The sequence below is a fragment of the Perca fluviatilis genome, chromosome 2 (assembly GCF_010015445.1).
Source record: "Perca fluviatilis chromosome 2, GENO_Pfluv_1.0, whole genome shotgun sequence".
Lineage (NCBI taxonomy): Eukaryota > Metazoa > Chordata > Actinopteri > Perciformes > Percidae > Perca > Perca fluviatilis.
This window is the reverse complement of record NC_053113.1, coordinates 17,663,827-17,678,836: the sequence shown is the minus strand read 5'-3', so window position 1 is coordinate 17,678,836 and position 15,010 is coordinate 17,663,827. Positions and strand designations below refer to the sequence as shown.

General features: G+C 41.2%; 1 protein-coding gene across 1 annotated transcript in view; it reads left to right on the top strand.

Moving 5' to 3' along the window:
• zgc:153039 (uncharacterized protein LOC767698 homolog) overlaps window positions 1–13,019 on the top strand; it is a 77,807-nt gene extending 64,788 nt beyond the window's left edge. The window contains 3 exon segments of the mRNA XM_039782585.1: window positions 5,482–5,656; window positions 8,526–8,672; window positions 10,162–13,019. Of these exon segments, the coding sequence (XP_039638519.1) occupies window positions 5,482–5,656; window positions 8,526–8,672; window positions 10,162–11,114 (1,275 nt within the window). The 3' untranslated portion in view covers window positions 11,115–13,019.
• The last annotated feature ends 1,991 nt before the right edge of the window (window positions 13,020–15,010 follow it).

The window sequence follows — 15,010 nt, the reverse complement described above, 5'->3', positions numbered from 1 at the left end:
TGGCAGGGTGCCAACTGGGTGACATTGAAGCAGGGACGGGAGACACAACAGCTCGCAACAAAAAACACACTGGGAGATAACAGGCGGCTGACAACAGTATTTAGGAGAGAAAGAGAATTAAGAAAAAGACAAACTGAGGCAAGAAACGCTGATGGTATCACGGAAGGGAAGAATAGAGGCAGAATATAAGCAGGGGGGGTTAGTGATTGAGAAACTAAGTGATGGATGAGACTGAAGCGACAGAGAAATGATGATAGGCTGATGGATGACAAGACAGGGGGAAATGGAGAGATAAAGAGAGACAGATGATTAGATGAGTGGAGGCAGTTGGACTTCGCCCTCTGGGGCCTCGTTTTTTGCATTTTGTACGTCACCGATCAATGGAAAACAGTTATGGTGATAATGATGGTAATAATGTTGGAAATTGTTGCATCTTCATTTTTGATTGATGGCTGTGTAGCCACACAAAGATTCAGGACCTTGAAGGCAGTCAATACCGGCACAAATTTTTGGGTTCTTTTCAGGCTAAATCCCTAAGTGGAGCTGCAAGTGTCATTTTTCCTACAATTTCATATCATTACCGCAAATCTATTTAACACACCCTTAAAGTGTTTTGAAATGTAAGTTTTTAATCATTCTCAAATGACGTGCTTCCATTTAAGCAGGTGTTTCTCACAGCAAAAAAAAAGGCCTACAGTGTTAACTGGCTTGTGCTTTAGGCTCCACTTCCTCCCCCCATCTGCTCACATCAGAGATGACTTTCTCCCCAACTTTCTTGTAACACTAACACAGTGTTACTCACTCCACTTTAAGGACCACTCAACACATGTAGTGTAGAGAGTGTAAAAGCCATGAAAACACAGAATTATCCTTTAAAGCTACCCTTCATCTGTGACTACGACAGTGTAAGCAGCAGCAGCTTTGACATGGTGAGCTAATGGTCATTAATTCTAGGGATGCACGATGATATCGGCACGACATCGGTATCGGCCGATAAAAGCTTAAAATGATCATCATCGGCAGATATGAATATTTCTGCCGATGAGCCGTGCCGATAGGGTGGCTTGTTTACTGTGCGCACATGACGACCATGAACGTAGCATGAGCGCCAGCACCTTAAACTTCCAACGTGTCGTCTGTGTGGAGGTATTTCGAGATATGTAAAACTGATAACAAACTTGCTATTTGCAGTAGCCTACTTGTAAAGCACAAGTGATGCGAGGAGGCATAAAACAACTCTCGTTCCACACTACAAATGTGATTAGCTACGCATCTCAAGAGTCGTCATCCTGAGCAGCACCAAGACTTATAGTAAGAGTATAGAAATATAAACCCCGGCAAAACCCATCAGCAGCTGCCTCTACTTCAGTCCTTTGATAAAGCTACAAAATACAGCAGCGACCACCCAAAGGTAAAAGGGTTTAACGACAAAATCATTGAATGTATTGCTCTTGATAACCAGCCGTTTAGTGTGGTGGAGCCGCGGTATGCTATGCCTAGCCGGCGCTTTTCTGATGTGGCCTTACCTGAACTCCAGAGTGTTGTCGCCATTCACATTGAAAAGCTCCTCGCCGGCGCTAGTCACATTAGCTTCACCACAGACATTTGGACATCAAGCGTGAGTCCTGTTAGCATGTTGAGCCTCACTGCCCATTGGATAGACGAAGACTTCACCCTTTAAAAAGCTGTCCGACCTACACTCACAGGAATGCTCCGGTTCTCACACAGCAGCTGCAATTGCATCTCCATTTGATAACACGTTTGTGAAATGGAAAATAGAAAGAGAACGAGTGCATGTCGTGCTCTGTGTTGACAGTGAACGGCTGTTTAGCGTTGCCTCTGATGTAAGGCATTTGGCAGACCTGTTCAAGTAGGAGACAATGTAAATTTTTTATTTGAAAATTTATTTTTATTTATTTTACTCCTAAGGTCTGAAGTTTGAAGTCTGAACTTATGTGGCACTGGCATATAATTTATTCTCCTCCAAGTGAAATAATTTAACTATTTTTCAGGGGTGAATGTCTGTCTACATTTGTAAAATGATACATTTATGGTAGAATCAAATGTTGTTTGTCTTGTGTATTGCCTTTTCTACAACACATGAGAGTAATAAGGTAAAGGTAGTACAGGAGAGATACTTGGATTTCTCTTCAGTAAAATGAAAGTGTGTGTGTGTGTGTGTGTGTGTGTGTGTGTGTGTGTGTGTGTGTATATATGTGTATATATATATATATATATATATATATCTCTATCTATCAGGGGAAAAATGTGTATACATCGGTATCGGCCAAAATGAGTTTGAAAATATCGGCATATCGAATATCGGCCAAAATCCAATATCGTGCATCCCTAATTAATTCCAATGAGGGTATAAATGAAGTTTTTATCATTCCTAGTAGGCTGTAGGTTCAGATCTGATGTTTGGTTCCACTTGGTTACATTTCCTCAATGGTACCTTCATGCCACCTCATCAACACACTGTCAGAATCCTAATGATGCGCACTAGCATTTAAGCGTACATTAGCAATCACTGATGGGTACAATTTTACCAATAACAGTTTGATTGAGGCATATGTACGCATGTATATACACATGTTGACATCTGCACACAAATATATTCACTCAATCCATTCGGTCCCTGCCACAGTTCTCACATCCTAATGGGATGTTAATTAGAGATGTTATTTGTTTTTATATATGAGAAGTCTGTGCAGTTACAGTACAACAGCACCTGCATACATATAAGCTAGAGGTACACACACACATGCACACGGGATATTCAGCGCGGAGACTTAAAGAACTTTTTCTTTTTCTCTGGATTACATCGGATTTAATTATTTCATCATTACAACTCTTTACAACTGACGTATGGGACTTAACCGTGCAATAATGGGCCATTATGTGCAATATCATGGACATAATCATGAACATTCTGAATTAACCATACACTCGTATCTATACTTTAAATTTAATATTATTCATACATAGCTCTATATGTATCTATATTTGATATATTTTTTGATCCATACTGGTAACCTATTTTTGGCATTGTATATATTTTAAATTTCCACCTTTTTATATAATTTTTTTTATATTCCTATGTATCTTTTGCTGAATAGTGGCAATTACATTACAAAAAATGGCATGATGTATTTACCTATTTTTTTTTACTTTTGCGACTGAAATGTTCATCTGTGACAGGTTAAAATGTAGTGTCAAAGTAGCACAAATAACTCAGTAATGTCAGTTAAAAAGCAATATCTATTAGGGATGCACCGAAATGAAAATTCTTGCCCGAAACCGAAAAAGAGGAAACCAAGACCGAAACACCGAAAGAAATTATGCCAATTATTAGTACCATTGCATTTATGGCTATGACTGTGTACTAACTTTACTAAAATCAAGGCATTGCAATTGTATAAATTAATATTAAAGTTTAATTAAAAAAATATCTAGCAGAAATATGCCTACAATCTGATATAGTAGCCTAATAACAGAATAGCTTACCTATTATTGTTATTATTATTTGAGGCACTTTCTTGCAGGATTTCACTGAACACATCAGACAACGAGGGTGCATGCCCCTCATCTGGTGCAGAGAGACGAGTCTTTTTTTGCGTTCTGATCTCCTCCTGCTCCGTGCGCTGCTCCGTGCGCTGCTCCGTGCGCTGCTCCGTCTCCGTCTCCGTCTCCACGCGGGTTCTCCGCATCCATCGCGGCCTGGATCATTTCTCGTGCACCCTGCTATTTTTCCGCATCCAAGTAATGGTCTTTATAACGCGGATAAAGTACAGTTGCGATGAAGTGCAGAGGATCCGAATAGATCTCACTGAAACGTGTGCTGACAGACTCTAAGAGCGTACTTTTCATTGTTTTCACTCCGTGGTCCGTCTCAACCTCTTTGCTTAGGAGACGCTTTGCAGGTGGAACGGATCGGGTACTGACACACGTGCAGGACGCGGTTTCTGTTTGCGTCATCACAACATTTCGGCCGTATTGTTTCGGTGATAAAAGTATTTTGGCCGAAAATTTTCGGTGGCCAAATATTCGGTGCATCCCTAATATCTATATACAGTTACTAACATTAGCCACCATAGGCTACTGGTCATACCAGACCAAGTAGCAGCAGAACCCAAGTGTATTGAACTGAGCGGGAGTGTGTTCTATTACCTATGAATTAAACTTTTCATTTGTAAGAGGACAATTGTTGTGCCATTTCTTCTTTCCAAGAAGAAATTGCTTAACTGTTTTTCTTGGCAGCTCATTCAGGTTATTGAAATCACTCTCATCCAGTCCACACCTCTGAAGCTGCCTGATCTGTCTTGTAGGGGATTTGTTTTTTTTGCATTTGCGTTTAATCCCACAAACAAATTTGGGCATGATAAATCACATAGATAATGGGACAATGTACAGTGGAATAAAATGAGAAAAACAAATGTATAGGGGGAACAAATTAGACCAGATGCAAGAAAGCATCTAAGAGTAGCACATCAACAGCAGATAAAGTCGGTGTGGAATTGTAGATTTTCAAATTTACAACCAAAAAAAGAACACTTTAAGGACTTCTCATCCATGTTGGCCTAAATGCTGAAGTTCAAAGTTCATTCTAAGGCCTTAAACTCCTTCTGCTGACGAAGGTCATGTAATATGTTTGAAAGCTCCAGAACTGCTACTAAATTGACCTTGTGGTGTTATTGTTTTGGCATTGTCATATCTGCCAGTTTTGTAGTCCAGTCTAGTTTGTATTTATTTATTTTTTTTAATAATTTTTCATTTGCTGTACCAGTTAGGGAACTGTCATATCCCTTAAGTGTTTCAGTGGTATTTTTATTGTCATCCTTGTGTTGCCACGAATTTCACATAGTAAACTTCCTGAAACTAACAGGTGAAATTCATTATGGTGAATTATGTCATCTATAGCTTGAGCGTAACAAGCCTGCTGTGATTATGCAAGCATAAGGAACATATCAAATCCGTAGGCTTATATAAAAATATAAATTAAAAAAGGTAATGCAAAGAAATCTCGACTGCTTGTGTGTGTAAGCTACATCACCTCCAGAAATGAATTTCAGGGAGCGTAATTAAAATGGACTTAAGTTCTGAGCTCTGAGTCTCAGATAACTGCAGAGATCTCTTTCTTAAGGGGAACTCCACCCTACACACATGACTTCAGTGCAGAGGTGTATAGTCCAGGTGCCAGAAAGTAAAAATCCTGCCATGTTTTTGGATCTGCCTCTACATCTAGAACAGGTGTTTTCACTAACGAGCTCATCTACCTGGTAGAGGAGCTGGTTTAGTGATGGTTGGGACAGCTGCTGGACAGGATTTCTACTTTCTGGCACCTGGACTATACACCTCTGCTTCAGTGAATGAATGACACTTGAGTCCACTGGTATGGACCACAGGGTTAAAGAAGAACTAGGATTGGGGGTAAAATAACACTTTCCAATAAACAACCCTTTAACCAATTCTCTTCTATAGGTGCGTAAGTACCTGCTGATGCTGGACGTGAGGAAGGACCATGTTAAGTTTTGGAGGCCTCAGGTCCTGCTGATGGTTTCTAACCCTCGCAGCAGTGTGGGCCTCATCAAATTCATCAACGACATCAAGAAGAGCGGCCTCTACGTGTTGGGACACGTCCAGCTTGGAGATCTGAGTAAGGACACTGACCCACTGTTAAGCCTCGGCTGACTGTGTTCGGCTATGATACCTGTTATCAGTCCCTCCAGAACAACGCGATTATCCGATTGCATAATTCAACGTATAATCAGCCAAAGTCCGCATTTTGTCAAATACGCCGCACTTTCGCTGCATAAATTGACAATTTTCGCACAAAATATGCGGGCCTTGCATGATTTCACAATCCCCGCATTTTCGTTGAAAAAGTCACATATCTTAGCAGAAAGTTGAAAAATGTTGCGTTTACTTCACACAAGAGCAGCCATTTTCCCCTGTTACCATGGGAACGTTATGAAGTGACGCAGTGTTCGAACTATACCGTGGCCTTCGGGGGAGCCGACTTTTTTTTCCACGGGGGGGGGGTCGTGCGCTTGCGACTTACAATGACTTACAAAAATACATAACTGCTACAAGTGTATGCACTGCAGGATTTACCCTATCATACTTTATCGACAGGAATAGATAGGGCAAACAGCCAGCCACAAATAGTCTATAAACAAAGCATCAGGCTGTCTTTGAGATTTCACATGAACAACGGTTAAAGTTACTCAGGCTACCGAAGAATACCAGAATTCCTCCGTTCAATTAGACCTTAGCGACGCACCCCAAGCTTCCATCCTTAACAGCCATGTATATCGGCTCTTCCAGTCTCTCCACTGACTCCGTTCTCTCCAATTTAACTGGAGAGAGGCGCATTTTTCTGGAAGGACTGTGTTATATTACATTTACTTAACACTCAACAGTCATAATGGAGCGGACTCTTACTTTGAAACATTCCGAAACATCACTTGTTTCTCCTGTGAACGATCAGGAAACCACACAGTGTTTCATCAAATCATCAGGAGCGCTTGAAAGTTTACTTCTGCACCATTACATATCTAATCCAGCACAGTGTGACAGGGTGACTGTTAATTATGTGCAAAACAAATTAGGGATGGTGATGGGATATAGTTTTTTGGATAATTTAACATTATTATGATATTTAGAGGCAGCAATGACAAGACTAAAAGCTAGTTTTTTTGACTGTCGACTTCAACATTATTGCTGAATTTTAATAGCAAATTGTTGTACTCGTCTTTACTGGAAACAGTAATAATATTGCCACTTTACTTTAAATGTTTTCATTCAGGACCGGTTCAAAATAAGTGTGAGTCTGTCTTCTCAAAACGTTGTATAAGTAGTAAAAGAATATGTACAAATTGGCAAAGTGCGTCCCTGTTTCACAGTGAGCAGTTCATCATTTTATGGACCTTTTTAGCAATCCAGACCTGTCTCCATGACATCGGCTCATCTGCTGCTGTTTTATTTTGAAGGAAGTAATCACGCACGCAATGTTCCGGAGGAGTTACCTTCTTTTCTGCTGAGGCAAACACTAACAGATTTTAAAAGAGCAGGGTCATCGATTGTTTTCTTTGTCTTTTGAGGATTTTGTTGGGGCGTGCTTTGTGTTGATGGGAGACTGGGACTGGCCCTGAATAGTCTTCAGAATCAAAATCCTCGAGTTTTTTACAGTGAGGAAAAAATGATATGTTCATTATCCACTGAAGAGCCCTTCTGATGAGGCAAAAAAAACAAGAACAACCATTCACATAATTACATTAAAGTGCTCATATTATGCTTTTTGGCTTTTCCCCTTTCCTTTATTGTGTTATGTATCTTAAAAGCCAAAAGTCCACCCCAAAGGGACTTACCATCTTCCAGAGAAAACACTGTTCACAAACTGCTCCAAACAGCTCTATTGTAGTCCAGCCTTTACTTCTGTAACAAACGTGCGTCACTTTGTAACACACGTTATAATGCTCGCCTAGCTGCTAGCGTGGCACACCCTCATACTCATTCAGCTGACTAGCTAGCAGTACCTACTGCACATGTGCGACTCCTAACAAAGATGGAACAGAAGTGAGATTCCTCACTAGTAGCTAAAACAGAGAGCTCAACACAGGGAGAAAAGAGGAGCTGCAGCAATGTGCAGCACAACAAATATATGGTGTTGTTGTTAAGGACTCTCAGCTACTCCATTTTAAGTCCATCCATTTATTCTCTCACTTGTCTCTCAACTGTTTGCATTTAAGCTGAATACAAAAAAAGACATATCCACGGGAACAACAGCGTTCGAAGTCTGAACAGATCCTTACACAACTTAAACTACCACAGGAATTGTCTGTGAAACTTGCAGATGTGGCCTCTAGATTGCACTCTACATACATATTGATGTTTTTCTGGATGATTGATCACCTGCCTGCCTGTTTGTGCTGCCCTGTATTTTTCTCTCTGTCTCACATTCTGTCTACGCTGTCGTTTGTGCTTGCATCTTTCTCTCTCTTCGCCCTCCCAACTTCTCAGCATCTTGTCTTTTATCTCTCTCACGCTGTTCCTCTAATTCCAGCTCTGTCATACTGACTTCCCTACTCTCTTCGATTCTACTGTAGGATCAGAGCTGGTGCACGTTATTGTTTTTTCAAGCGTTATGCTACTGTGCTAACATCATTTTGGACCATCATGGTAAGGGAAACACTAAATTATGTAACTAGAAAGACAATTCTGAGAAAACTTACTGTAATGCTGAGGCACAGGGCCATTGCTACAAAGGTGAGGTGGTACTACAAATGAAATGGTATTGTGCAAATAATTAATAAATGGGGGTAAAAACTAAAAGTCACAGCATCACATTAAAAGATAATGAGGTATAAATAATACAGTATTAATAATAATCCCATCTATGGAAATGCAGACATTTCCAATATGCAGTATAATTTCCTTTACCTTCTCTGAATCCCAACATACTTCTATTGAACGGTCAGCTATATCTCTCACCTCATACCATTGTGTTCTCTTCCACCCTCCAGGCACTCTACCGTCCGACCCTCTGCAGTCCCAGTATGACTCCTGGTTGTCTCTGGTGGACAATCTCAACATCAAATCTTTTGTCAACTTGACATTGGCCGATTCTGTGCGTCATGGGGTCCAACATCTACTCTTCATCTCTGGACTAGGTCAGTGTCACCACATCACCACAAAAATGTCGCTGTTGGTCAATAAGAACATTTGAAAGCCTTCATTGGTATCTGGGATTACAGCTGTAGGCTGTGATTTGAGTTTTTGTTTTATAAATTCTAAATACAATTAAAGGCCACTATGTGAGGTATTTTATGTTAAAATAGCATTTTCCAAGTTTTATTGTTGGCATAGATTTTTGTTTGTAGAAAAACTAGGCAATCCTGGTTAGAATTGGTGCAGCCCATTTATCTCACTCTGACCACTAGGGGCGTCAAAGTTGTAAATGTTCAAATTCTACTCATAATGGCTTTAAATCTTTTAAATGTTAAATGTTATAATTTATGTATTTCAGCTTGTTTTCAGGCAGGAATTTTGGGCTGGCTGATTTTTGAACAAATGTGTAACTCCTTTCAGAACTTAAATTTGAACTGCCACTTCAGTAATTCTGATCCAGCTGTCATTTCAATTTCTCTCAGTGCTTACACTGAAACTGACACCTCAACTTTATTCAGGGCTTACGGTCAAACTCCTTGCAGCACTTCCCTTCTAACAGATATTTAACTTATTTCAGCAATGCTGTCCAACTTCTTCTTTTCTTCAGCCCTTTCTCTTATCTCTCGTTGGCTTCCCTCCAGTTCTCACTCCAGGGTCTTCTTCACATCTATCTTACTTTCACTTCATCAGATAAAATGGCTGAACCTCCATCCTTAACTTAACAACTCACAAAATCAATGATAATGATAAAGAAATGATTTGTATTAGGTCGGTTACACATTGGTTGCGTGGCGTGAGCGTGGCGTCTCTGTTGCGTGTCAGCTACGTGTCAGCTGCGTGGATTTTTCTAGGTCTTTACACACCAGAAACATATCTGACGCGGCGCTGCTGCTGCTAGCCTTGTCTGGACACATGTATGTTTCCCATTGATAAAATGAAATACCATGTTAAACATAAATATATACTGATTTGATTACAGCAAAGACAACGTCCGCAGTATTGATGGCAAAATTGGCTACAGAATATTTCGTTCTGTATTGACAGGTGCAATATTATTAAAATAACATTTATATCTGCATTTATATCAAAACCTAGAGGCTTTCAAACATCAACATGTCATTTATTAATATGTAATCGTGTCTAAACGACATATAAACATCTTTTCCTATTTTATTTTGCCTGGAAACGCTTCCAACGCGCTTGCGTGTCGCGTGAAAAATAGGCGTTGGTTCTATTTCTAGCAGGCACGTGTTTTCGGCGCGGCTCGAGCAGGCAGTGTGTAACCTCTAACCTGTTAACATGGGAGCCGAAATATAAACGGACACGCCACGCAGCTGACACGCTCGCGCGACGCATCCAGTGTGTAACCGGCCTTAGATTGTAACAAATGCTATAGTCTCATCTTTCCTTTGTAAATTTCCCCATTGTGGGATTAATAAAGGATTTTGATTCTTGAATCTTGAATCTTTCTCCGCCTTCCTCTCTTTTCAGGTGGGATGCGTCCTAACACCCTCGTCCTTGGTTTCTATGACGACTGTCTTCCGAAGGACAAGCTGATTGATCCGTCGCTCTGTCAGCCCAGAGATCCCGCGGGCTCCTTGGATGAGCTAGAGCAACAGTCCCCTCTCTTCCACTTTGCGTCGCTGCGGGGGTCCAGCGACAGACAGGATTATGGTGAATTCGGGGACGGGAAAGTTCTAGGACCCCAGGAGTACGTAGCGATCATCGCTGACGCCATGAAGATGCTGAAGAATGTGGTGCTTGCCCGATACTTCAACGACTTTGACCGAGCCCAGGTCCTCTCGCCGCCCTCCTCCTCTCCAGGGAAGGGAGCTGTGTACGTCGACGTCTGGCCCGTCAACCTCCTGCGCCCGGACAGCAGTAGCTACGTCGATACCTGCTCTCTGTTCCTGCTACAGCTGGCGTGTATCCTCAACATGGTGAGAGCCTGGCGCAAAGCCACGCTCCGTCTCTTCCTGTGCGTGGAGGAAGGACGGAGCGTGAGAGGCTCCGAGGAGAAGCTGGGCCAGCTGTTGAAAGAGCTGAGGATTAAAGCCCAGGTCTACTCGGTGCCGTGGGACCAGCAGGTGGCGCTACACTGGCAGCGCCAGGGCAAGTGGGGCAAAAAGCAGTCGTCGCAGTCCCCTGACAGCGCTAAAGAAGAGGAGAAGCAGAGACCAGATGAAGAAGAGGAGAACGATTACGTTAATAGCTTCCCGAGCAACGCCACGCGCCTGTCTAATGACTACCTGTCAGCTGTCAATAAGCTGATCCTGGACCCGGCCCGGCCCGCGCCTGCTGTGCGTTTCTTGTACTTACCCCGTCCCCCAGCTGACACCAGCCGCTACACCACCTACTTACACCAGCTGGACCTGCTGACTCAGGACCTGGGCCCCACGCTGCTCATCCACGGTGTCACGCCTGTCATCACCACTGACCTTTGAACAATCCCCTTCCTGACGCATCCAGGGAAGCGTTTCTTCGGTTGCTGAGGGCTGCTGAGTTTAGCAGAAGGTTCTCTCTGAAAGCGTGTGGGCCACTCCCTAGTGCCGCATTACCGTAGACCTCAGCAGTGCCCCGACGCTGGCCTCTCCACCCAACGACCGACTGGGGAAGAGAAAACAGCCCTTGAAATTTCGACCCATACGGTGATGTCACTGCTGACTCATTGATATCACCTGAACTGCCTCGCACAATATCTGGCACTATAGCTCTAGAGCCTATTTTAGAATATTGAAAATGAATACCGGATATTATACTTGGCCACCTGGTGATCACAAAAATCCTGACTGGCTACATATTTAACCTTTCTTTTGATTTTTTTGTGTTGTCAGCTTGTAGTTCTGGTATTCCCATCAAGCTTCTGAAGGCACCATGATTTTGAACTACTGTATTATGTCAACCTTGTTGCAATTTACACATAAAACAATCAGACTGAATGTACCCAAGTAAAGCTAATCACTTTCCAGACAAATTTACAACCTGCCAAACGCAAGCCAGTCAAAAGCAGCATGAAATGGTCAGGCCCCCAGGGGAACATTTAGATTGCCAATCCGCCTCTGTCCCTCCATCACTTAGGCCTACTTCTTCATCCATATCTACGATAGAGAGAGCCGTCTAATTCCTGATACGTTCTAACCTGAATTTGAAGTATCCTCTGACTCCCCTTGTTTCTTTTCTTGAAATGTTTTCTTGGTGTGCTGCTGCTCAAATTCCTTAAAATGACCATTCCATGTGCCTTGATAAAAAAAAGTGCCTCGCTAGTTAGGGAGCAAAAGTTTGGACTCATTCCATCACGGACAGAAAGTTGGACTGTGTTACACCTTGGAGCAGTCATTTGCAGGAAATCTGCTTTTCCATTTTAGGAACTTAGAACAAAGGAAACAGTTAGTACAATAATAACGATGGTGCTACTATATCAGTTTTATTCCAAAAGTAATTTAATGTGTGATTTTAGGAAGACATTCCTCTTTTTCCAAATGCACTTTTGTCCTTCCTCTGCCAAAGTGCATGTTGCACGTCTCTCCAAAACTCCTTAAACATGTTTACAGTGCCAATAACTACTGTGATTATCCACAATATTATATTGATTGTTTTTATGTATTTTAGGTACTCCACTTTTTGAATTGTTTTTACGCACTAGTGACCACATTGCTTTACCCGCCTCAATGCTGAAGTACATTTCCCAAAGTATTTGTAATATTTAAAGTGAACATATGTCCCCTTTGCTGAACTGACTCAGTAATATCAACTGCACAAAAATATCTATCACAATATAATAACAACGAAACCCCTGAGTGTACTGAATGGAGAAAGGTACGTATTACTGCTCATAAATTCAACAAATAGGATATATTTCTTCTATCAACAAGTTACCTAGTCTTACTTAAATCATCTCTGTGTAGCATTTTGTGGCACATAGTATCCCTGACACATTGATGCAATCTATATCCTCTAAGATCAATGCAGGTTTATTGTAAAAAAAAACAATCTTGAATTTTAAGTCTCTAAAATCTCCAAGTAGATTCTTTCAGTTGTAGATGCATCCTGACAATCTTTGATCCATATTTGAAGGATTTACTTGGATTTAGACCTTGATATCCTTGTGTTTGAAATGAGATCGATGTTTACTTGTGGACTAATAGGATCCTTCTTAATTCCAACGAGGGGTCTTGTTTGGACACCACACTCCTCACCAAACTACTGACACTACACTTCTTCCAATCTTTGTCCTTTCACAGGAATGCAAAAAAATGAAATTTTCAGTGTTTGATTTCCTGTTGATAATATATATGTACTTTTCAAGATGGAAACTGATTTGACTGAAAAAAATAAAGGTTTGTATTGCATGTCCTTTTTTTCTTTTTCTTTTTTACTTCCTCAGGAGATTGTTTGCGAAAGCCAGATCACACTTAACAACCGCCCAGGGCGTCCGGACTTTGTTTCATTTCAGCTGAAGACCGGTTTGTGCGTCTCAGAGCAGAGAGCTGAGGGGTTTTTGTGTCTGCCACACTTGTTTGTGTGAGGTAAACTTTGGAAATAGGGGGTAAGATAGCGATGCAGCGAGGACCGAGAGATACTAGAGGGTGCCAGCCAGCCAAATTGCCTTGTCCTACAGTCACCCTCACCGCCAACCAGGCAGAAATGGATTCCATTTCCGCTCTGAGGTGAACAACAGATTGGAGAAATAAGCTCGAATAGCCATCGATATCTGTTCAGGAAGAGGGAGGCTGACATTTATCACTGAGAGAAAGACACCGGCTCTGAGAGGTGTGTGTGTGTGTGTGTGTGTGTGTGTGTGTGTGTGTGTGTGTGTGTGTGTGTGTGTGTGTGTGTGTGTGTGTGTGTGTGTGTGTGTGTGTGTGTGTGTGTGTGTGTGTGTGTGTGTGTGTGTGTGTGTGTGTGTGTGTGTGTGTGTGTGTGTGTGTGTGTTGAATACAATCCAACTTCAATAAATGTCAGCATTCAACATGTACATTTCCAACTTTAAGTTCATTAATCTAATAACATTTGTTTTTGTAAAGCGTCCTGTACATAGGCGTACATTTCTACAGTATGTGCTGTATTTATATGCAGGTGAATGTGTGTGCGGATCACCTGATATGTGGATTGGGTTACAATTGTGTGTGTGTGTGTGTGTGTGTGTGTGTGTGTGTGTGTGTGTGTGTGTGTGTGTGTAGTGTGGGGGGGGGGGGGGGGGGGGGGGGGGGGGGGTTTAAGACTCTTTACAGCAGGGGTGTCAAACTCAGTTTCCCTAAGGGCCAGACTGGAAAATGAGAATCACATCAAGGCCCGACATGTAGAGATTATTGACATGTTTATTTAAGAGAAAAAAGGTTGGAAAAAGGCCGAAAAAAAACGTCAAAATTGTCTGAAAAAGTGACAAAAACATCAGGAAGTGACAAAAACATCCTAAAAAGTGTCAAAAACTTCTGAAAAAGTGGCAAAACATTGAGTAAAGCATCCAACAGGTTAAAACAAAGTGCCTAAAGCATTGAAAAAAGCGCATAAACCGCCATAAAAGGTGTCAAAAATGTTGAAAAAAAAAGCACGAAAAATGTAAAAAATAACTAAATAAAAGCACCAAAAACTTTGGCAAAAGCGACAAAAACTAGGTGGGCCTAAATTTATTGTGAACCTAAATTGAAATGCGGGCCGGATCAAAACCTGCGAGGGGCCGGATTTGGCCCTCAGGCCTTGAGTTTGACACATGTGCTTTACAGCCTCTGTTTCACAAATGCATGTTTTGTTTAAGTGCTGGTGGAAAAGCTGCATATACCCCCCCCCCCCGCTTCTATGCATTCAGTTTCAACGTGGAAAGGCTTTTTTCCCAAAACATACACCAGCATCGGGGGCCTGCTCTTTGTATGTGGATAGCGTTGTATAGTTAGCTTGATTTGATCGTTAAGGATTTGACACACATCTGGATTTTTTTTACTTCCTTAAAGCTGGGTTTAATGTATCTGCAGCTGTTGTCTGAACTAAACTACAGTACTAAAAACTTTTTTTTAAATCCTATAGCCCAAACCTGCAGTTTCTTTCAGATACAAATGACTCCTTTTCTGAGAGGGAAGAGGATTTTAGATAGGAAAGTGTAGATTCTTTAGAAATCCTTATCATCAGTTTGTTTTATTTATTTATCATGTCATTTGTCACCTTAATTTTCACACTAAAGAAGTAAATATATATGTATATATATATGTATATATATATATATGTATATATATATATATATATATATATGTATATGTGTATATATATATGTATATGTGTATATATATGTATATGTGTATATATATGTATATATATGTATATATATATATATATGTGTATGTATATT